Raw genomic sequence first — 22,166 nt, 5'->3', positions numbered from 1 at the left:
TTAAATGTATCAACAGATAATAGAGGTCAACGGTGTTTGGTGCTGAGGGGGAAGAAACATGTGCCACTGACAAGTCTCCTCATATATCAGAGATTTCATCAGATAAATATGAGTTCAGTGTCTTCAAGCCCAAATTAAAGTTCTTAGAATCAGAAAGGGCTGCCAACCTCCACGTGGGGTCTGGAGGTCTCCCAGAATCCTTTGGACAAAATGACTGCTTTGGAGGATGGACTCTGTGGAACTACAACCCACTGAAGTTTCTCCCCCTCCCTAAGCTCCATCCTCCTCAAGCTCTACCCACAAATCTCCAGGAACGTCCTAACTTGGAATTGGTTAGAATCAGGGTACTCCCAAAACTCCCTAGTTCTAGATTTACCTACCCCATAACCTTAAAGCCATCAGGGAAAAAACTTGCTTCACATTCCCCTGTTATCAGACGGGTTTCCTCAACAGCAGGACCAAAAACACAGAATTCTCTTCTTACAGAGTTCTCCTCTGCCCCATCCTTATTTAAGCACTTGCCTAAGACAGTTTATTTCAGTGCGCTGCCAATCAGCTGGAGGCCCCTCCCTCCCTCATTTTAATTCCTACATGGGGAAAGGTATGATTAATTTTAATACAATATCAGGAGTACTGTTCTGATATATCTGGAATGACTTTTCAGAATGATAGCCATATGCCCAATGTTTTCTTTAAACAAAACTCCTGCCCTTCCCAATCTTCCAACATGGTACTGAAATTATTATTTATGCAACCTCCCATATGGGTTGATTCCCTTAGAACCCTGCTTATCACCCCCAAATAATGACCCAGACTATTTGAAATGGCAAGGTTTGACATGAACATTGAGTTGTACATACATTCTGTCCAGGGGAGGCAAAATATGCTGAGGATCCAATGGGAATTGAGCAGTGAACACATTATGCTTATTTTGTTTAATTTATTTATGGTAGTAAACATTTAATGCAGAATTAATTAGAGGAGGATGGTTTATTAATTACAGATTAGAGCGCGCACACTCAATTCGCACATCTACATAACTTAAATGTTATTGTGCCATCAATAAAACATTTTCTGTTGATCGTATAGCTCAGTTATTATTCATAGTTATCAATATTTCTCCCTAAGTGCTCTGCATTATTTATGTAATATGTTAGTCATTAAGGCCATGTCATAATTTTTCAGGAATGGTTTGCTTTGCTTACTTATGGGCTGGCTGCTTAGCATTAGCCAGGGCAACTGGGGACTGCAATCCCACTCCCAGGCCAAATCCCACCTCCAGGCCTTTGTGCTGCAAGGGAGGCACGAATGGCTCAGCAGGCACATCTTTCTGGTGCAATGCATAACCAACCATTGTGATGCTCACTGTGGCAAATGGGCACAATGTTACACAGGATCACTGGATCCAGGTCTTTTTTTTTTGTCCCACAATATTTCCTCCAGTGGAGGATTCTGAAAACTAGTGGGCACAGACTGAATACCATGGTCGCCCTGAAGATTCCTGGCCCTGGAGGCAGTGCTTAGCATCACTCCTCAATCTCTATTCCCCCCCCACACACACACACTTGTAATGGTAGATCTTGACAGTGTTTCATTGCTTCAGTGGGAAACAACACAAGGATGTAGAGTGTGCCAAATAGCTCAACGGCTTCCTTCTTGCGTTTTCACAGTTAGGGACACCAGATCTGGATTGTGTGAAATGTCCGCAGAAAGAGCAAATATCTTTCCTGCACTTGCTGCAAGAAGCTGGCAAAGTAGATCGCAGAGCTCATATATCAGTAATCCTGATCCCAAACCGATTTCCTTGTAAGCCAGTGCCTCTGATTTCACCAAGAACGGCTACCAAGCAAGGCTCAAACCAAAGGACTTCCACGACTGTTTAACTCGAAGCAGCCTGGGCAAGAGGCGTCAGAACAGATTAACGCTCTTTAAGTCTCTGCTTTCTTGTCCCCTTTCCAGCCAAACCCACCATCCCCAGATGCTTTTTTTAGCTGCGTGGGGGAAAAAATACAGGGTCATAGAGTTTCCATATAACTCCACTGCATGTGAAAAAAATGACAATTTGGAGATAAAAGACAGCTGATGAAAAATGTTAAGCAGACTGTGCCCTCCATATACCTGCTACCCGTTCAGGCTGCCTACACAGGTTGCTTTGAGTTTAAAAAAGCATTGCGGAGTAAAGAATCACAGAAGTCAGTTTGCGCATCAGGGCCAAAATACACAGTGGATCCAGTTAGCCTTTCCTCAGGTGAAAAAGGGCAAAGGGGGGGGGGTCCCCTTTAATTACCAAAAATTGTGGTTGGGATCATGGAACCTTCATGGGCAAAAGACACGTGGGATGGGGTTGTAATAAGGAGAAAAAATTAGGTGTGATTGAGCGAAAAATCTGGTTGGATCCTATCTATTATGTGGGAGATCTGGAAGTGTATCCCCTCGTGGTGACTTTTAATGTTAAAAAGCAGCTGGGATGGGACAATTTGAGCCATAGCAGGGGATATTTACAGCTGGAACAGAGGATATTTAATCCTTATGCAGTTCCCATGAAACAGATAGGCTTCCCCTGGCTGCTATTCATCTTAGTAGGGAAAAAAGACAGGTACAATTTGGGTACCTGCCCTTTTCCCCCTATGGGAGATAAAAGAACATCTGGGGACCCAATTGTGAGCTGGAAAATGGCACATGGAAAAGGGTAACCCCTCTCCCAGTCCAGCAATGCAGCCCTGATCCATATCTCTCCTCCAAGGCAGTTGCTTTTTAAAGCTAAAGTTATCAGGAGAGTCGATCATGAATATCCCATGTTACACATAGTTTGATCCCCAGTCTTCTGAGGGATGCAGCACGTCCCACTGAAATCAATGGCACATGACGGCAAGTGAGAAACAACAAGAAAAAGGTGAAAAAATACACTAAACACTTTTTGTTCTTCCTGTACATTTTCAAAAAACTGAATTTTGATAGCCATAAAACAACCATACAGAAAGCATAAAAAAACTCCCTAAAATTGGATGGTTCAGCCAAAGCTGGAGGGAGGGGGGATTTGTAAAAGAATGAAGGGAGAACAAACGTAAATTTGCCAATTCGTTGTTTTAATTCAGACTTTGATGGTTCGACTTAGTTCTTCTTAAGCTTAGGGATGACATAGTGGCTGCCAATCATGTTCGACTTACAGAAAAATGTTGACAGAAAAATATATACATCAATGTTGGTTCCTGTGTTTGAGGTTTTTTGAATGTGTGTCACCATCACCCCCCCTACCCCCCCCCAACCACTGCTCTCTTGGCTGCAGGCTCTGCTGGATGGCTGATTTTCATTCTTTTGTTATACAAAGGACTTAGAAAGAGTGGCCAGTATTTAATTGGTGGTGGTGGAAAGTGCCATCAAGTCACAGATGACTTAGGGAGACCCCCTAGGGTTTTCAAGGCAAGAGACATTCAGAGGTGGCTTGCCATTGCCTGCCTCCGCATCACGACCCTGGTATTCCTTGGAGGTCTCCCATCCAAATACTAGCCAGGGCCAACCCTGCTTAGCTTCCAAGATCTGACAAGACTGGACTAGCCTCAGCTATCCAAGTTGGGGGGTTTAATTTAATTTAAGTATTTAATTAATTATTGTAAATTAGAAGATAGATAAGAAACTATGGCTGTAAAATAATACATAACAAATGTAAAAGAGTAAGCTAATATTTGTTGGGAATGCAAAACTTGGGTTTGGGCAAAGAACAACGGGAAAGATGAACACAAAACCAAAAAAGAAAAATACAGCTTCAAACGTTCCCAGTTTTAAGACAATAGGTAGTAACAGCCTTACCTTAAACACTAATTCTCCTATCAATCCATTCCAGCTCCCATTCTCCTGGGGGCGTCCATATTTGTGATCTGGTGCTATATAAATTTCATATGTGAAGCCAAGGTACGTGGATAAGGATTCTAAGACATCGATCGAAAAGCCTTGGTATTTCTTTGGTTTCCCCAAAACATTTTCTGATACCATCACAAATGGCTCTTCCTACACAGGAAAGAGAAGGAAAAAAAGAAACACACCTGGATTTGTAATAAAAAGGATTTATCATGGTCTGAAATTGAATCTAAAGTCTTTAAAACCACGTTTTCTGTACCATGCTTTATCCCCAGCCCTTTCACAACTGCCTTGGATTTGCTCTAAATTTTGGTCAATGAAAGCTGGCAACCCTAAGCTACTATTTTGCTGTCATGTGGCAAAGGAACAGCTGCCATATTCTCACAGGTAGAAAAATGCAAAAGGCGCTCAGCATCAGTTGAAAGAACAACCACTCTCCATGTTCTAAACTACACTATTCCATCAGTTCCATATCAGCAACTGTGTAGTGCGCAGTGTAATGTGGCACTAGTTCTTGTACACTACAGCCTATTTTAACAGGTGCATAACTCGGTTTGTAAATTGCTAAGTCGATCAATAGACAGATGGACAGACAAATAAACAGACAGACAGACAGACAAGGGATCTGTGTAGGCAGTTTTACAAAGAAATGCAAAGTCAATCCGAGAACTACACTTTACAACCTGATCGGAGTTAGGTGTATACCATTACTTGAAGGCAAGTGACTTACAATGCCATCCTAAGCAGTTCTACTCAGAGTCCTACTCAAGCCTACTCTGTGGGGCTTACTCAGGGCTGGCCTCAGGTCTTTTTGCACACTAGGCGAGGCTATTCCGGCCCCCCCCCCCCCCCGCACAAATAAATAAACATATGTGCCTGCTACACTTCCCCTGACATAAATATTTAAAGCAGCTATTTTCTAAAGCATGTGTTTTTGTTTTTTTGTCTTATTTAAAGAACAAAACAGCTTTGCTTTTGTATTTGGACTAGTTCAAGAACTGGATCAAGTGCATCAAACCATGAGTTTCCATTCACACTGTCAAGTTATCAATATACACCTTGCCAAGCATACTAGCTGGTTGTCTCATATAAGCTGCAAGGCAGAATTTAATGTCAAGAACTGTAGCCCCATCATGCCTTAGGTGTCTGTTACTTAGTCCACATCAGGCAACCTCGGCAAAAAAGACCTGAGCATGGTGTCTCGTTGGGTTATTTTAATCCGGAAATCATCCTCCCCCCCCAAAAAAAAGTGGGGCAGAATTTGCAAAGATAGGAAGATTCTGCAAATCCCCCCCCCCCAAGTTCTGCTACACTTGCCACCTGAAGAGGTGTAAACTGCAAAAAGCACATGGCCACAAACTTGCTAACGGACGGCAGCTTCACTTCTGGGCTCCCCAGCCCCAGGCGCTGTGGATGGCAGTCAATCTCTCACACACACATGCAGAGCCAACATCCCTCCCCTCCCCTCCTCGACTGCGGAGCCTGGTGATACATACCCTGTCATGGGTGACCAGCTCCCCTCCCTCCCGCGAGGGGAGGGGAGGCGCCCCACGCCATTGCTCGTGCCCATGTGCCTTTTCTTTCAGACAATGCCCCTCCCACATTGACAGCCCTGTGGGTCGTCACAGAGTCGCCTCCCTCCCCCAAACCACCGCTTCCCATGCCCTGTCTATGTCAATGGACCCAGCTGTCCCTCCGGGATTTCCAGCCTCCCCTCTCGCCCCATGGTGGCAAGCAGCAGAGAGCTGGCGGTGGGATCAGGGGTATCTTTTATTCCTAATATTTACACGCACACAGCACTGAGGGAAGAGGGCTCTGTGGCACGTTTGTAGGGCAGAGGAGGGAGGAGCAGCGAGCAACATCATTTTTTTCTGCTACACTTGCCACCTGAAGAGGTGTAAACTGCAAAAAGCACATGGCCACAAACTTGCTAACGGACGGCAGCTTCACTTCTGGGCTCCCCAGCCCCAGGCGCTGTGGATGGCAGTCAATCTCTCACACACACATGCAGAGCCAACATCCCTCCCCTCCCCTCCTCGACTGCGGAGCCTGGTGATACATACCCTGTCATGGGTGACCAGCTCCCCTCCCTCCCGCGAGGGGAGGGGAGGCGCCCCACGCCATTGCTCGTGCCCATGTGCCTTTTCTTTCAGACAATGCCCCTCCCACATTGACAGCCCTGTGGGTCGTCACAGAGTCGCCTCCCTCCCCCAAACCACCGCTTCCCATGCCCTGTCTATGTCAACGGACCCAGCTGTCCCTCCGGGATTTCCAGCCTCCCCTCTCGCCCCATGGTGGCAAGCAGCAGAGAGCTGGCGGTGGGATCAGGGGTATCTTTTATTCCTAATATTTACACGCACACAGCACTGAGGGAAGAGGGCTCTGTGGCACGTTTGTAGGGCAGAGGAGGGAGGAGCAGCGAGCAACATCATTTTTAAATGAAAAGCTTACCTGATGCAGCCTTCCGGACCGAGTCTCTACCTACCGGGTGCTCGCAGGAGGGGGGCGGCAGCAGACTTGTTCCCCCCTCCCTTCCCTGAGGAGAAACCGCTAGGCATGGCAGAGCTCAAGCAGGGGCAGGAAAGCGGCTGGCGTGGTCTGAGCTTTCTTTAGAGCATCCGTGGCAGCGGCAACCTCAGCCTCACGGTGACTGCATTAGCACCCCACGGTCAGAGCGCCACATGCCCACGGGGGCAGCTGCCACCCAAGGAGCAGCAGCTGGAGCCACCACCACCTCCACTGGCCACCGCGAGGAAGCGAGGAGGGGACTCGCGGCGGAAGCAGCCCACCCTCTTCTTCCTCAACAACATCTCCCTGGACAGGCAGCTGCCCTCCCTGGCCTCGGAGAAGCAGCAGCAGTTGCCGCTGCAGCCTCCACCACGGCCACCCTCCCTCTCCTCTTCCTTGGCCCCCGCGGAGCAGCAGCAGCAGCCGCCACTGCCGGACAAAGATGCAGCTCCCACGGGCACAGAGCCTGCCCCCTGCCTCCTGCTGGCCCCCAACAGGCCGCCACCGCAGGGGCTCCTGCTGCCCTCGACTGCCACTACCGCCACCAAGCGGGACCCTTCGCGGGGACTGGGCACTGCCGCCGCTGCTCTCCTGCCCCAGCTGCTGCTTGGCAGCCCTGCGCCGGCCGCCTCTGCCTCTGCAGTCTCCCCTGCCGCCCTGGCTGGGGGCTGGGGGGGGCTTTGGTGGGGGGGCGGGTCCAATTTGGTGCCCTAAGTTCCAGCCCGTGCTCTAGGCAAATGCCTAGTTCACCTAGTGGGTGAGCTGGCCCTGGGCATACTCCCAGAAAAGTGTCCTTAGGAGTGCACTGAGGTGGGTAGCCGTGTTGTTCTGAAGCAGCAGAACAAAGTTCAAGTCCAGGGGCACCTTTAAGACCAACAAAGTTTTATTCAAGGTATAAGCTTTTGTGTGCACACACACTTCTTCAGATACATTGACATGGAAGTTACCAGTCCATACATATGGGTAGAGGGTGAGCAGCAAATTAGCATAAGTAGAATAAATGGTGTTTAACAGATGCAAAGACCAAACTGGAATATGCTTGTTATTCCAGTTTGGTCCATGCATCTGTTAAACACTGTTTATTCTGTTTATGCTAATTTTCTGCTCACCCTCTACCTATGGACTGGTAACTTCCATGTCAATGTATCTGAAGAAGTGTGTGTAAACATGAAATCTTATACCTTGAATACAACTTTGTTGGTCTTAAAGGTGCCACTGGACTCAATCTTTGCAATGTTTGCAGCACTGTTGCACTGTTAGTCCAGCAAGTAGGATCCATGCACAGAAGATGGCTTTTGTGTGCACAGCTGCATTAAAGACACTAATCAGGGCCACACTGAACTCACTAGATTAATCTTTGGGTATGAATGGAGACAGAACATAAGAACATCTATACTGGGTGTGGTCCATCTAGTCCAGCATCCTGTTTCACACAGGGGCCAACCAGCTGCTCACCAAAGGTCTACAAGGCATGGCGTCTGAGACCTTCCCCTTGTTATTGTCCCCAAGTACTGGGATTCAGAGGGTTACTGCCTCTGAACATCAATATTAAAATTATTGTCTTAGCTATCAGAATTTTTCTAATCCCTGTTTATAACTGTCTAAATTAGTGGCCCTCACTACATCTTGTGACACTGAATTCCGAATCTCAATTACTCGTTGACTGATAAAGTATGTCTTTTGGTCTCTCCTGATGTGGAACCCCATTCTGGACTGCTTTGCTGCAAGAGGACTGGAGAGCACTGGTGAATGATAAGGCAATGTGCATGCCTTGAAACAATCAATACAACTACAAATGCAGGTATGTATAGAAATATACAGCAAAAGTATAGGATTCCCTCTCATTCCTAGTGTGCATGCATTGAAACAATCACTACAACTACACATGCAGGTTTTCTAAAATAGCCATCCTACTTCATTCAAGCCAAGCCACATGGTGTCAGATTGCTACTGGGCTTCAATTTAACAGCAGCACAACTGTACTTTTGCCGCATAGTAAATCCAGCTCTTCCTAGAAAGACTAGCTTTCAACATTACCTACAGGTGTCCCTGAGCATGTTTCACAGCCTTCACTTCAGTTTCTCAGCCGAAACATGAGACCGCTGTTATGTCGAAAAGAAACTCCTAATGGTGGTGGAAAGTGCTATCAAGTTGCAGCTGACTTATGGTGACCCCATAGGGTTTACAAGGCAAGAGGTGAACAGAAGTGGTTTGCCCTTGCTTTGCGTAGCAACCCCGGACTTCCATGGTCGTCTCTATCCAAGTATTAATCAGGACTGACCCTGCTTAGTTTCTGAGACTGGATGAGATCAGGATAGTCTGAGTCATCCAGGTCAGGGCAAGATAAGGATGTTTAATATCAAAACTGGAATAGCCACACACGGATATTATTCAACAAATGAATTCCCTGAGATAATCACCCAACATTGTTCATTTTCAAAAACAGGTACTTAGAAATTGAAAGGGAGATACGTAAATCAAAGCCTTTACTTTTTTATCACTGATTGGACAAAAAAAAACCACATTTAAAAGGTCTAAGAAATTAAGCTGGTGAAAACCTGCCTGCTTATGAAATTAAAACAAATTGTGAATTCTTAGCACTGACCATTAAGGTGTCAGTTTTCTCATGTAATAAATCTGATCTGCTGGAATGAATATGGACTAACACACTCACCCACACACACACAGAGTCCTGTACTTTATCATAAGTACATTATACACCATGTTCCCAGATCTGTTTAGAACGTTGGGCGAGGGGTATATTTCAAGAGCTGGTAATTTTCGTATTAGGAAGGATTTATTCACATCACTTGTTGGGTTATTAGATAATGGTGGCTCATAATTCAGAATTTGCATTCAGTCAGTTAAAAAGTGACTGCTAATTGCTCATTTGATTTACAAGACTGTTTAAAGCATACCGATTTTGCAGCTCGTTCTCAGTTTTTATTAAGCCATGTAAAAAGCTGACAGGTGAGGAAGCTGGGAATGGCTTCCAGGGACCTGAGCAAAGAGCTCCTACTGATCCACAAGGTATTTAGGATATTATCAGTTCTACTGAGCATGAAAATATGACCCCAGCACTATCTTTTTCTGGTCTGAGGCTGATAAAGGCACATCTTGTTCCTGTACATGCCCTCACCTGGACAACCCAAGCTAGCCTGATCTCGTCAGATCTCAGAAGCTAAGCAGGATTGGCCCTGGATGGTATTTGGATGGGAGGCCATCAAGGATTACCAGGGTTGTGACGTGGAGGTGGGCAATAGCAAACCACCTCTGATCATCTCTTACCCTGAAAACCCTACAGGGTCACCAGAAGTCAGCCGTGACTCCATGGCAAAATAAATAAATTATTGTACATGACAAGACGCAATCCTTTGTGGAAGCTAGACTCACGTGAGTCTTCAACTAGTAACCTGAGGGATATCATCATCCAGCTCTGGCCAATGAAGGGAACGGCAAGAAAATCAGCCATGAAAGTCTCCAGGTAGTAAGAACCCAAAGAAGATCAATCCCCTAGTCAGGTTTGCCTACTGGTCTGAGCACCAAAGAGAAGTTATTCTTGTTTGTTGCAGACTGCCTTTCTCTTTGCTTTACCAAACTGGACCCAAGACACAAAAACCTTCAGGATACCCACAGGCTAACAGAGATGGTGACGTCCACATGGTTAGAAAACCCTGCCTAACCCTGATGTGCTGCTCACCTCTGGGAGGACATAGTCATGTATTCAGAAGAAACTATGTCAGTGGGCATTCTGATGTTGTCAGCCACCATAAGCAGCAGGTTCATAGGAAAAGTGAAAGTTAGGGATAGGGGCCAGGGCCTCCTAGTTCTTTGTTTTGCTCTGATATTATGTAACATCCTTCCAGGTGTGTGCTTAGACAATGAATCTTAACACAAGTCATCCATTAAACTTTTACAGTGCTGTAGTCCTGCATAGACTTGAATAAAACTACATAGGAATAAACCTATGGAAACATCTTCACCCCATAGGGTTGCCAACTGTGACTTACCTCGCTGGTGGGGGACTCCTGGGGGATCCTGGTGTGTGTGTGCGTGCGCAAAGCACGCCGCATTCACATCACAGGGCAATGACGTCATGACGCTGGGCATGCTGGGGGCGAGGCCATGACCATACAAGGGAAAACCATAGAGTTTTCCCTTGTATAGCCGTGGCCCCGCCCCCAGTGTGCCCGGTGTCATGTTGTCACTGCCCTGTGACGCGCACGCCGGAGCAGGGTTCCCCCCGGGGCCCGATTCCCCGGCATCTGGGAACGGGCCTCTGGGGCGGGGGATTTTCCGCCCCCCAGGGGGATTTGGCAGCCCTATCACCCCATCTTGAAAAAAACCCTAAAAGGAGCAGGAGATAACTTGTTAATGCTTCTGTTCCCATCCTCAACAACCGATGCCTGTCTGAATGTACTGCCATGACATTGTCCCTGCACGTAGGAAACAGGCTCAGTCTAATATTCTTTTAATGAAATAACTTTTCATAGGCAGAGTAGGGTTTTTGTGAGAGGGCATTCAATTATACAACCAAAGGTAGCCGTATGAGAGACCCATGGCTTCATTCCCATAATATCATGGTAACAGACTGGATCAGAGCAATGGTCCATCCAGTTCAGCACCTTATTTCTCACACTGGCCTCCACATGCTCCTGAAAGGCATACAAGTAGAGTATGGAGGCCAAAGCCTCCTATTATTGTCCACCCCCCACCCCAGCATTAGTATTCATGTCCACTGCGAGGAAATCGACACAACTCCGTTGAGGGGTTGGCGTGATGTGGTTTTTGTATTATAAGCTGGTGAAAGCCGTTAAATAAACTATACTGAATACAAAGTATTCATGTCTCTGAACATGAATGGTCCATTCAGTCATTGTGAACAGGTAGATCTGTCGTCTGTGAATGCAACTAATCACCTTATAAAGCCCACTAAATTAGTGGCCATCAATACATTTTTTGGCAGTGAATCCTACAAGTTCATTACTACTTCAGTGAACAGGTACTTTATCTCGTCCACCCTAAATCTACTGCCCATCAACATCACACAATGTTCCCTCTAAGCTCCACATCGTTGTGAGCAAAAATTCTACCTCGTGAGCAAAAACAGCTAGTAGCATTAAAGTTGAGAATTAGTTTTTTTTAGATTATTTCCATAACCTTGTAAAAATCTCAGAATGAATTCTTTTAAACTATATTAAAATATTTTAATAATAATTTAAACATTATAAGGGAAAACAGAATCCAGTCAAATTTCATTACAGAAAATTTGCTGGGGAATCCAGGATCCGAAGTTTCCTTTGTTTTTGGATCCAAGCTCTGGCCTGTCCGCGGACCCCTGGAGGCGGTCCACGTACATATCTGCCCTAGTCCACTATATTGGTAGATCTGGCCTTGGACTGTCACCCTGCGCTGAGCCTTAGAAAACGTACCCGCACGGGTGTGTGTGTACGACACTCTTGCAGTCTACTATGTTTTTTAAGTGAAATATGACAAATTACAGGTCAAGTATAACAGAGGTGGAACAATCACTGTCAGAACCCTGCCTAATCTAGCAAACAGGAAGTTGCTTAAATGTTATCAATTTGCCCAAACTACTTTTTAATTCAAATATTTATATCCAACTTTTCCTGTGACTCAAGGCAGCTTACAAATCATACTGAAAAGCACAATGAGTACGTAATATATATTGATGGGGGTCTCTGGGGTGAGGGGGGGCTGTTTTTTGAGGTGGAGGCACCAAATTTGCAGCATAGCTGCTGCTGCCTCTTCTCAACCCCTCCCTCAAGTTTAAAAAAAATTGTACCAGGGGATCCAATTCTATGGGCTCCAGAAGAAGGTGCTTAGGGAAAAATGCCTTAGTGTGAGCAAAAGCTAAAATCCCTGAGGTGGCAGCTAAAATTTGGTGTGCCAGCACCCCATAGTGTGGGAACTGTGATCACTAGGTGCCCATGACTTCCAGGTATTATGGAAAAGGCCAACACCACGTAGGTGAGGTCAATTAAGTGGGTGATTCCCATCCAATTGTGGCATGGCTGAGAGCAGCTGAACAATCAAGTAGAAAAGCTAGTTCTACTGTCATGGTGCTAGACTCTCAAATATCGCCATAGCAGCAGCGTGAAACAAAGCCATGGAGAAACTATTTTTGCATGACTGCTGTAATATTTGAAGGGCTCTCAGGAAATGCTTTGTCACTTTATTTTGTCAACTTGGTAGTTAGGAGAACGTAATTCTTGGATGGACTATACAGCTTCTGAATGAAGCCAAACTGACTTCACATCAATCTGCAAGCCTACAGAACTTGTTTTGATCTGGTACTACAGAACGCTGTTTTTTAATCATCATCATCATCATCATCATCATCATCTATTTAATTCACTTACCAATTTTACTCACTTCTCCCCAATGAGAACCTAAAGCAGCTTACATCATTCACCTCTCCTTCATTTTATCCTCACAACAAACCTGTGAGGTACGTGAGGCTAAAAGAGTGTGACTGGCCCAAGGTAACCCAGTTATCGTCCCTGGGTCTTCCAGGTGCTAGTCTTTTAACCATTTTACAACACTGGCATTTTACTGGTTTAGTCCCTGCTGTGTGAGGGATACACTTCTCAGTAACATATTTCAGACCAAATCAAAACCTGAATACATTTTCGTTTTTCTCCTGGAGTTAAGAGGGCAATTATTTTATTTCTATTTCACAAGTTTGATCATTATCAGAATAAAAAAGTGGTCCAATCTGCATACGTCTAGCAAAATCATGCATGACGGGGGGAAAGGAATGAGGATTGAAAGAGACAGCTGAGCAGTGAATTTTTCTAAGGCCAATAGCAAACCAAAAGAATATGCTGACAGTTCATTACTTGAGGGTATGAGTTCAGTTAGGGTAACACGAGATTGCTAAATAGTTCCATAAGCACTCTCATCAAATTATAGGGAATGTGAAGAAGCAATTTCTGCTGATCTTCTTTTACTGGCACCCTGCTGAGGAACCACAGGAGTTACCACCCTCTCATTCTTTCCCCGCCAGAAATACCTAAAGACTGGTGATGACAGAAAAGGCCCTTGAGGATGAGAGCTCTGCAGGAGTTGTTTAGAACAGAATAGGCACTTTCTTAAAGGTGCTTCAGCCATTACACGAAAAGGTCCTGTGTTTTTATCATGCCAACCATGGAGGAGAAGCTGAACCTTGCAGTTTCTCATCAGGCTCTAGTTTATTGGCCTCTCCCCTACTAGGCTGTCCCTACACATGAACACATGAAGCTGCCTTATACTGAGGCAGACCACGGATCTATCAAGGTCAGTACGCTCTACTCTGACTTGAAGAAGCTCTCCAGGGTCTCAGGCAGATGTCTTTCATGGCACCTACTACTTGATAGCCCTGACCTGGATGGCTCAGGCTAGTTTGATCTTGTCAGGTCGTGGAAGCTAAGCAGAGTCAGCCCTGGTTAGTACTTGGATGGGAGACCACCAAGGAAGTCCAGGGTAGCTACACAGAGTCAGACAATAGCAAACCACCTCTGAACATCTGTTGCCCTGAAAACCCTCTGGATGTGCCATACGTTGTCTGCAGCTTCACAGCACTTTCCACCACCACCACCATTATTGGATCCTTCAGACAGAGATGCCAGGGATTGAACCTGGAATGTTGTGCATCCAAAGCAGAAGTTCTGCCAATGAGCCACAGCTGCTTCTCCCCACTCAGCCACACCCCCTGCAAGGTCTTTAGTTTAAACCACAGTTCCCTCTAGTATAACAGTAGTGCGTTGAACACAGGAGTTCTTTGATGGAAGAGGAGAGGTTAAACGGGAAGCTGCTTTACACCTGCTCACACCTCATGCAGCTCATGCAGTCTTACAGTGAATCTCTTTTCTATGTTAGAAACGAAATGTGCATATGCAAACAAATTAAAAGCAAAGAGTCAACCCCATCTGTATGCATAGGCATCTCCCCTTCAAATTCTATAAGAATAGTTATGATCAAAATTATGGAAAACTGGGGACACTTCTTTGTGTTATCCTTAAACTATTCTTTCTTCAATCTGTGTTGATAACATCTACAGTTTCAAAAGGCACCACCAGTGTTCCTGCTAAACTGAGCTAGTGTGTGCTGGCGCCCAGATTTTTAGCCCGTAGTGCACAGATATTTGGCTCAGTGCAGGGTGACAAAATCATTGGCTGGCTCTTCCCTCCTGCTGGTTCTTCCTCTGGTAGCTGGCTCTTCCCTCCCGCTCCCCCATCCCTGGCCTTGCTTGTTCCCGCCACAAAAAGGCATCACATACTGCAAATTGTTCTCCCCAATAACCAAGACAGGAGAGGCAAAAACAATGTGACCAAAGTGTGGAGGCCCAGGGGCTCGCCCCAAAACAGCACTTGCAAGATTGCAGTCCTCCTATCAAAGCAATTCACTTCCCAGATAGCTCTGACTAAACACCCGGGTGGTGTTGTGGGGAGCCGGTAGGCATGCTGGGTGGCTGGACTTGTCTTGCACATGGACCCAGCCACCAGGAGGCCACCAGGAGATGGCAAAGGCATGAGTGAGCACAGCGCTGGCAACACCATCACACACCTGGCCTGGCAAGCAATACAGACCTATGTGGGAACACGCAACTTCCAGCAAGTGGGCAGGCTGCAGTGGTGCAGGTGCACATGAAGCAGGCGAAGGGCAACACCAGCACTTAACTACAGGCCTTGTGGTAGGTGCAGGCCTCGTGGTGTGTGTAAGCAAAGCAGGAAGGGGGAAAAGATCAGTTGCAATTAAAAGCAGAGAGGGGAGTCAGGAATATAGGCAGGATGTGGCCTAGGGCTGTACTACCACCACCCAAAATCTCCATCTCAAAACTGGCAACCCTTGTCCTCACTAATAATAATACCAAACTTAGAAAAATGGGAGGTGGACAACTTCCATTGAAAGACAAACAGGCAGTCAGGGACACCTAACACAACTGAATGCTTAAAATCAAGGTTACCAACTGCAACTTGCAAAGTTCCTGGCAGCAGGAGGAATCTGGGGACAGGAAGGAGCTCAGTGGGAATGTGGTGCCTTTGATTCTTCCCTCCCATGCTGCCATTTCTTCCAAGGGAAGCAATCTCTATCATCTGCTAATCAGTTGTAATTCTTGGAGAACTCCAGGCTCCTTCCACCTGGAGGTTGGCAACCCTAGCTAGAATACATTGCGTTGGTCTTTAAGGTGCTACTGTGCACTATAAAATGTTATGGTAATAGTTATAAAATGGCAATAATCTTCTAAAAAACTAATTTATGCAATAGTCAAATCAGGCTCACTCGCAACTTTAATGGTAGTAGCACTTTTGGGTCACGAAGCAGAATTTTTGCTCACAACACTCTGCAGCTTAGAGAGAACATTGGTGGGGTACCACTGTTTTTAAATGTAGTTGTTGTGAAGGGAGCTTTGACTCTCGAGAGTTTATACCTTGAAAATCTTGTTACTACTGGACATAAATCTTGCTCTTGTACTGCAGATCAACGTGGTTACCCACCTGAAACTACTGTTGTGAGGGACAGGCTTCTTTTTTGGTCCGTAGTAGATCAGATATTTTTTTTAATTGACTGGATAGATACACAGAATCTTTTTCTCCAACTGGTAATTGCTTATCAGTTTGACCTGGCAGTGAAACCAGCTAAACTCTAGTACTCCTAAAACTCTGGGCACCCTACCAGCCTGTACAAAGCACCCCTTACTTACTAGTTAGTGTTGCCATAACACATTGGGGGATGGAAGAGCAGGATCCAACTTTTTGGAAATCCCCCCCCGCCTATTCTGCAAACACTGAGTCCCCTTTTAAAAATAATTTAATTGCTGCTAACAGTTATTTTGTTGTGGGAACTGTCTTAGTTTAACAAAGGAAGCATCTCCTAGAAAGATGACCAAAGTTAGATAAAAGAGCATAGGAAAAATATGTTGATTGGTGAGAAATGGAAATGGAATCTGCAGGGGTCCATAGCATACAGGAAGGTTTGATCTGCAAAAACATGACCTTATACACTGCAGTCGAAAGAAGCGACAAGTTCATGTAATTAAACTGCCTGTTAGTATTCACCAAGCATATACAATGACCTCAGTGCCTCCCCTTTATACTTTTATGATCATACAGGGATATGATATTTTAATATTGATATTTTAATTCATTCAGTGGAACTCAGCAGAGGAATCTAGGTCTAATTTTCATTTCTGCTAGGAGAGACACAACATAAGTACAAAACATAAGAAGCTGGATAAGATCAAAGATGTGGCATCCTATTTCCTATAATTTTTCCAAGGGAACTGATCTCTGTTGTTTGGGAATCAGTTGTAGTTTCAGGCGATCTCCAGGCCCTGCCTGGAGGTTGGTAACCTTATCTCCAAAAGTCCTTGTCTCTTCCTATTTCCTTCTCTCCAATACTCACAGACGGGTCTCTCTGTCTCTCTGTCTCGTTTTGTTTTAATAGGGGAGATAATGATACAAAGAAACAAAGAGGAATACTGTTGCCCCAACACCCTGCTTTTAAACATTTCAGTGGTATTTGACTGGCCGCTGATGAAAATATGGAGATATGTGACTTGAAACAAACTATATACAAGGCAGATTTCCATTGTCTGAGCCCCCAAAGCCAAGCAACTTCTTTGAGCCCTCATTTGATGTTGCAACTAAAGAAGCATTTTGCTAAGACCAAACCAATTCACTACCCATCCAGATCACTTCAAATTAACTCCTCCCAAAGCACCATTTTAATCTCATTTGCCCCACTCCCAAAAGAACGAAAACACCACGATTTTGCCTTATTTTTCCTGCTCAGCCAATGCATTAGACATGCCAGCCTCCAGGTGGGATCTGGAGATCCTCGGAATTACAGCTCATCTCCAGAGATCAGTTCTGGAGAAAATTGATGATTTGGAAAGGGGACTCTTGTCAGCCAATGCTGCCATGAGTTGGAATGTTCAGGCAAAGGGTTGTGCTCGCTCGCCTCCCCTGCTCCTTCCCCTATGCTTGCACTTATCTTGCAGGTGTCCTTGAGGCTAGAGGCGATTCTTCTCCGAGCTTCCCACTGGGAACCTAACGGCTGGGTGTTAGCCCGCGCTTAATAGCGCTTTCTCATTGGCTTTGTAGTATCAGGGAGTCTCCTTTGAAGGGGGTATATCAAAAAAGCCCTGCGCCTCTCCCGCCATTCCTGACACAATAGTCCATGGTGTCTCAAGTACTTTCTCTCTCAATAGACTGAAACTTATGAAGACCTGGTGTTGAGTGTGATTGACTGGGAACCCTGACAGTCAGGAATCTACCATTCCCTCCACCCGTATCTCTCTACGTTGGGATGAGTGGAGAATAGGAACCCATGCTACTGGTGACTATGGTGGAAGAGGCGCCAGTCACCACTGCTGCACCGGTGACTACAGTGCTGACCACCACGCAACAGGTGCCGGTGCCACTCACCATGATCCCGGTGTTGGGAGCAAAAGGGGGGGCATTCCCCAATACCCTAAGGAGTCTGGCGTGCATTGCCGGTGGGGTCTATTCCAGGCCGATACCCAGAAGACGTGGATGCTGACCCCAGCACCCAGGTGTTCGAGCCGCTATGATAGACCCAAGAAGGATCCAAACCATGGGAGCAAAGATGAAGAGGGAGGATGGGAGGAATGGCTGGCCCAGCTCGAACTGATGCAGGTTCGGGCATCATGCGCTCTTGAGGATGCGGTGATGGACATACCCAGGCTGGTAGCCCAGGTCATCCAGTCAGAGTTGCGGGTACAGTATCCTGTGCTGGCCCCACCAGGCCAGCCACCTCCCCCCCCTCTGCTGCCAGCCCCGGGGCCTCCTAGAGATCAGGCACCCCCAAGGCCCCCTCCAGCGCCAGTCCTGGAGCATAGCCTGATGGTGCTCCTAGACGCCATGTTCAATGGCACCCCGGAGAAGCTGGCATTTTTCATGGTGCAGGTGGAGAAGTTCGTCCAGTACTGGGGCCACCTGTTCCCGACTGAGGAACGTAGAGTGGACTACATAGCCTCCAAGTTGCATGACGGGGCTGCCGACTGGTACATCAGCCTGCACAACGCACAGGGGCCTGAGTTATGAGAAGTGGACAAGTTCATGTGGGCCCTGCGGGCCCAATATGAAGACCCGCTGGAGAGCAAGAAGGCACGCAACTATCTGTGCATGCTGAAGCAGGGCCAGAGAATGGTGCGTGAGTACACTAAAGATCATGCAGCCAAGGTGCAAGGGTGACCAGATGGGGTGATGGCGGAGCAGTACCGCCTAGGCCTGCACCCCAAAATCTGTGAGACCATTCTACAGAGTATGTACTTCGTGTCCCTGACGGCTTGGATGCATGAGGTGGCAGATACAGAGAGCAAGTTGCAAATGATCCGTATTGACAACGCAACCACCCAGCTGAAAGGTGGATCTCCTGCCGCCAAGCCGAAGGGCCCCAAGCCCAAAGAAGGGGTCCGGGAAGCACATAGGAAGCAGAGGCTATGCCTCTGATGTGGCAAGGCAGGCCACTTCGTGGCTGCATTTCTGGGATCCACAGCCCCACCTCCTGTTAAAAAGAAGCCGGAGAAGAAGCGCCCAGACACCCCCTTGCGAAAAAGCGTGGCCAAGCTGAAGTTCCAACGTGCCCTCCAGGTGAATATCCCGAAGGGCAGTACCGAACCAAGCAGCGAGAATGAGGAGGAGCTGGCAGGAAAAGGTCAGGACCTGCTGTGAGAGGCACAGAGTTGCAGGTCCCGAAACAGGCAGCGCCAGAGACGGTGAGCAACTACCCCCCCTTCTTTGTGACTGTGACTGCAGTGAATCCCTCGATGGGAACTCATGTGAGGGTGCATCCGAGATTTAATCAATCCCTCACTAGTCATGGACTTAGATGCCCACGTGACTCGGCTCCCGGACCCTATCATTTTCACACAAATGGATGGCTCGGAAATTTGAGACTGTCCCATTGTGGATGGGAGCAGGGGATCATTGGGAGCATCGTACTTTTATCATCACCCCTGCTTCCCGATTCCCCTTGGTGTTGGGAAGTCCATGGCTCCATGACAGCAACCCGTATATTTTGTGGTATGAGGGGAAGGTACAATTCATCGCTCCCAGGTGCCAATCCCACGGTTGGGAGGACACGTGGGGTCAGAAACCCCGATGAGCCAGTGAGGGGGTGTTTGGCCCAAGAGGAACTCTCCACCATCCCCCCAGAGTATAGGGATCTGGCCCAAGTATTTGAGGAAGAGGAGGCGGATGAATGACCTCCCCACCGCAATTCTGACTGCACCATTGAGTTGTTGCTGGGCCATAAACTACTGAAGGGGAAGCTGTATGCCATGACTCCTGTGGAGAAGGTGGAATTACGTAAATTCATTGACAAGAACCTAGCCAGGGACTTCATTTGGCCAGCTTCCTCCCCCTTCGCCGCCCCTGTTCTGTTCCATTAAAAGAAAGACGGGGGCCTGCGACTTTCCATGGATTACTGAGGGTTGAATGCGGTGTCAGCCACAAATGCCTACCCCCTGCCTCAGTCCAGGATTTGCAGGCAGAAGCGGCTAAATGGAAAATCTTAAAGCTAGATCTCTGGGATGCATACTTCCGGGTACGAATCAAAGAGAGGGATGAGTATAAGACAGCATTTAACACCCCCCTTGGGCAGTTTGAGTATCGAGTCATGCCTTTTGGGCTGCAGGGGGCTCCAGGGGTCTTCATGAACTTGATGAGAATGAAGTGTTGCACAAGTACCTTTTCAGGGGAGCCCTTGTTTATCTAGATGCCATTTTATTATACTCCCCCGATGAGAAATCACATGTGAAATTGGTGTGGGAGGTGCTGCAGATACTATATGAGAATAAACTGTCTGCGAAGTTCTCCAAGTGTGAATTCCACTGCACAGAGGTGGATTCTTTGGGCTATCACATTTCCCCCCGGGGTTTGGAAACTGACCCAGCTAAGGTCAGAGATTTCCTGGGGTGGGAAGCTCCTAGAACCCGACGCCAGCTCCAATCCTTCCTCGGGTTCCCAAACTTTTATAGACCCTTCATCTCAAACTTTGCCCAAGTTTGCAAAATCAACCAATGGCCAAGAGATAATAAAGACAACTTATTTTATTTTTTAAATTTACTTTATTTATAGATCACCTTTTTCAGAGACTAGAGACCGATTGCAAAACCCAAAAATAATTCAGCCAGACATGATGTGACATCCAATAAAAAACACAATAGTTCTGGTTCTGGAAACAGAATTAGATAACAACACAAACAATTAACTAAGTGCCAAACTAGAAATGATGGTATCCCTGTGTTGGACCCGAGGACACCTCCTCTGTTTTAGAGTCTACTGCAGCGCTGTGGGACCAGGAGCTCTTGTGCCCACCCCCACAGCTGTTTCAGAACTTGGGGAAACATGAGGTCACTTGCAGGAACATGAGAACCTGGTCCCACCACCCTGTGGGCCTGAGGCCCTCGCAGTATTTTTAGATCTCATGTGTCAGGCTCTAAAGTGGTGTCATCATCTCTAGGTCGGCCTTGGAGATGCCATCACATCTAGTTTATCCTTAAGGTATCTGTGAATCTTGTCCATACAATAAAGGCATGCCCAGAGAACATTTCAGTAGTTATTTGACCACCAACTGTCTTTGAAGAATCCTCAAAGTCCAGATCCAATTCTCTTCTGGAATCATAGCAGAATTTTCTTCTTCAAGCTTTCTTTAGGAGAGTTTTTAAAACATCCTGATGTATACTGTTAGATGCTTGGGTTTTAATTATTCTGGAACAGCCTATCCTACATTACAAAAGGAATGATAACACTGTCAACAGCTGCAGGTATTTTGTTCTTGCTTGCATGCACAATTATCTCTTTTGACTTGTCCAAGTCTTAGGCTCCCAAATGTAAATGTTAATCATTCTGGACATTCTTCCTCACAAGTTTTTAGAAAGTATCTTGAGGCACTAATACTTCATTTTCTTGAATGCTTTATTGACCACATTCCCATCATTTACACTTGGGTGAAGAAGCAGCTTGTTATTTTGAATTGAACAGCAAAAATTAACCTTGATGTTAAAATCAATGGCTAAAATTTCATTGAAATATCTAATATTCTCATTATGGAATCTGTCTCACTAGCCAGGGTAAAATAAAATAAATTCTTTCGAAGAAGATTCCTGATTGGGTTATAAATTGTCTAAATGGCTACAAAAATTACTTCTATCATTGAGCTCAAGGCAGTGTACATTGGATTTGTAATCTGGCACTGACCAGACCTTCTTAGCTTTAGTAAGTTAGCTGCACCATGTGTCTTCAGGCCTTCTCCACCAACAGCTGGTCAGGAGAAGCCAGTAGAAAGCTGTAGACCTGAGGCTATGGGCCAGCTGTCAGACAAGGTAAAGCCAGAGCGTGAGAATGATAAATGTGTCTGACTTCTTTTTCCATTAACATCAGGGGAGATCCGCTGGCTTTATCTTCCGCTCCCAATGAGTTTCAGGCCTAATGCTGTCTGAATTCACTGTTAATGTTTTCCTCAGCTGCACTTCACCATGTCCTGAATCATTCTGCCAGTTCTGCCTGAAAGAGTACCATGTCCTAAGAGGTCATCACAGGGGATTCTTCCAAAGGTCCAGTGTCCCTAAAGACACTACAAAGAGTCCTTTCTGGAAAATTCTTGTGGGGATTTGGTGGTAGGAAACAGCTTTTCCTTCATAGTCCTTGATGAAAGAAACCTTTCTCTGAGGCAGATTGTTCAAGAGTCCTTGTTCCAACAGCAATATCCATTTCTCTTGCCCTGGGTACTGTTGCTTCTAAATCCTCCTCCTCCTGATTTGAAAGGGTGTT

General features: G+C 46.3%; 1 protein-coding gene across 1 annotated transcript in view; it reads right to left on the bottom strand.

Annotated features, from left to right (window-relative positions):
- Positions 1-22,166, bottom strand: part of LOC107110907 (glutamate receptor ionotropic, delta-2-like) — a 1,200,243-nt gene that overhangs the window by 278,770 nt on the left and 899,307 nt on the right. Inside the window, 1 exon segment of the mRNA XM_015411751.1 lies at positions 3,808-4,005. Within this exon segment, the coding sequence (XP_015267237.1) occupies positions 3,808-4,005 (198 nt within the window).

The sequence above is a fragment of the Gekko japonicus genome, unplaced genomic scaffold, assembly GCF_001447785.1.
Source record: "Gekko japonicus isolate JY-2015 unplaced genomic scaffold, Gekko_japonicus_V1.1 scaffold229, whole genome shotgun sequence".
Classification (NCBI taxonomy): domain Eukaryota; kingdom Metazoa; phylum Chordata; class Lepidosauria; order Squamata; family Gekkonidae; genus Gekko; species Gekko japonicus.
The sequence above is the reverse complement of the archived record's forward strand: the minus strand, read 5'-3'. Positions and strand labels throughout refer to the sequence as shown.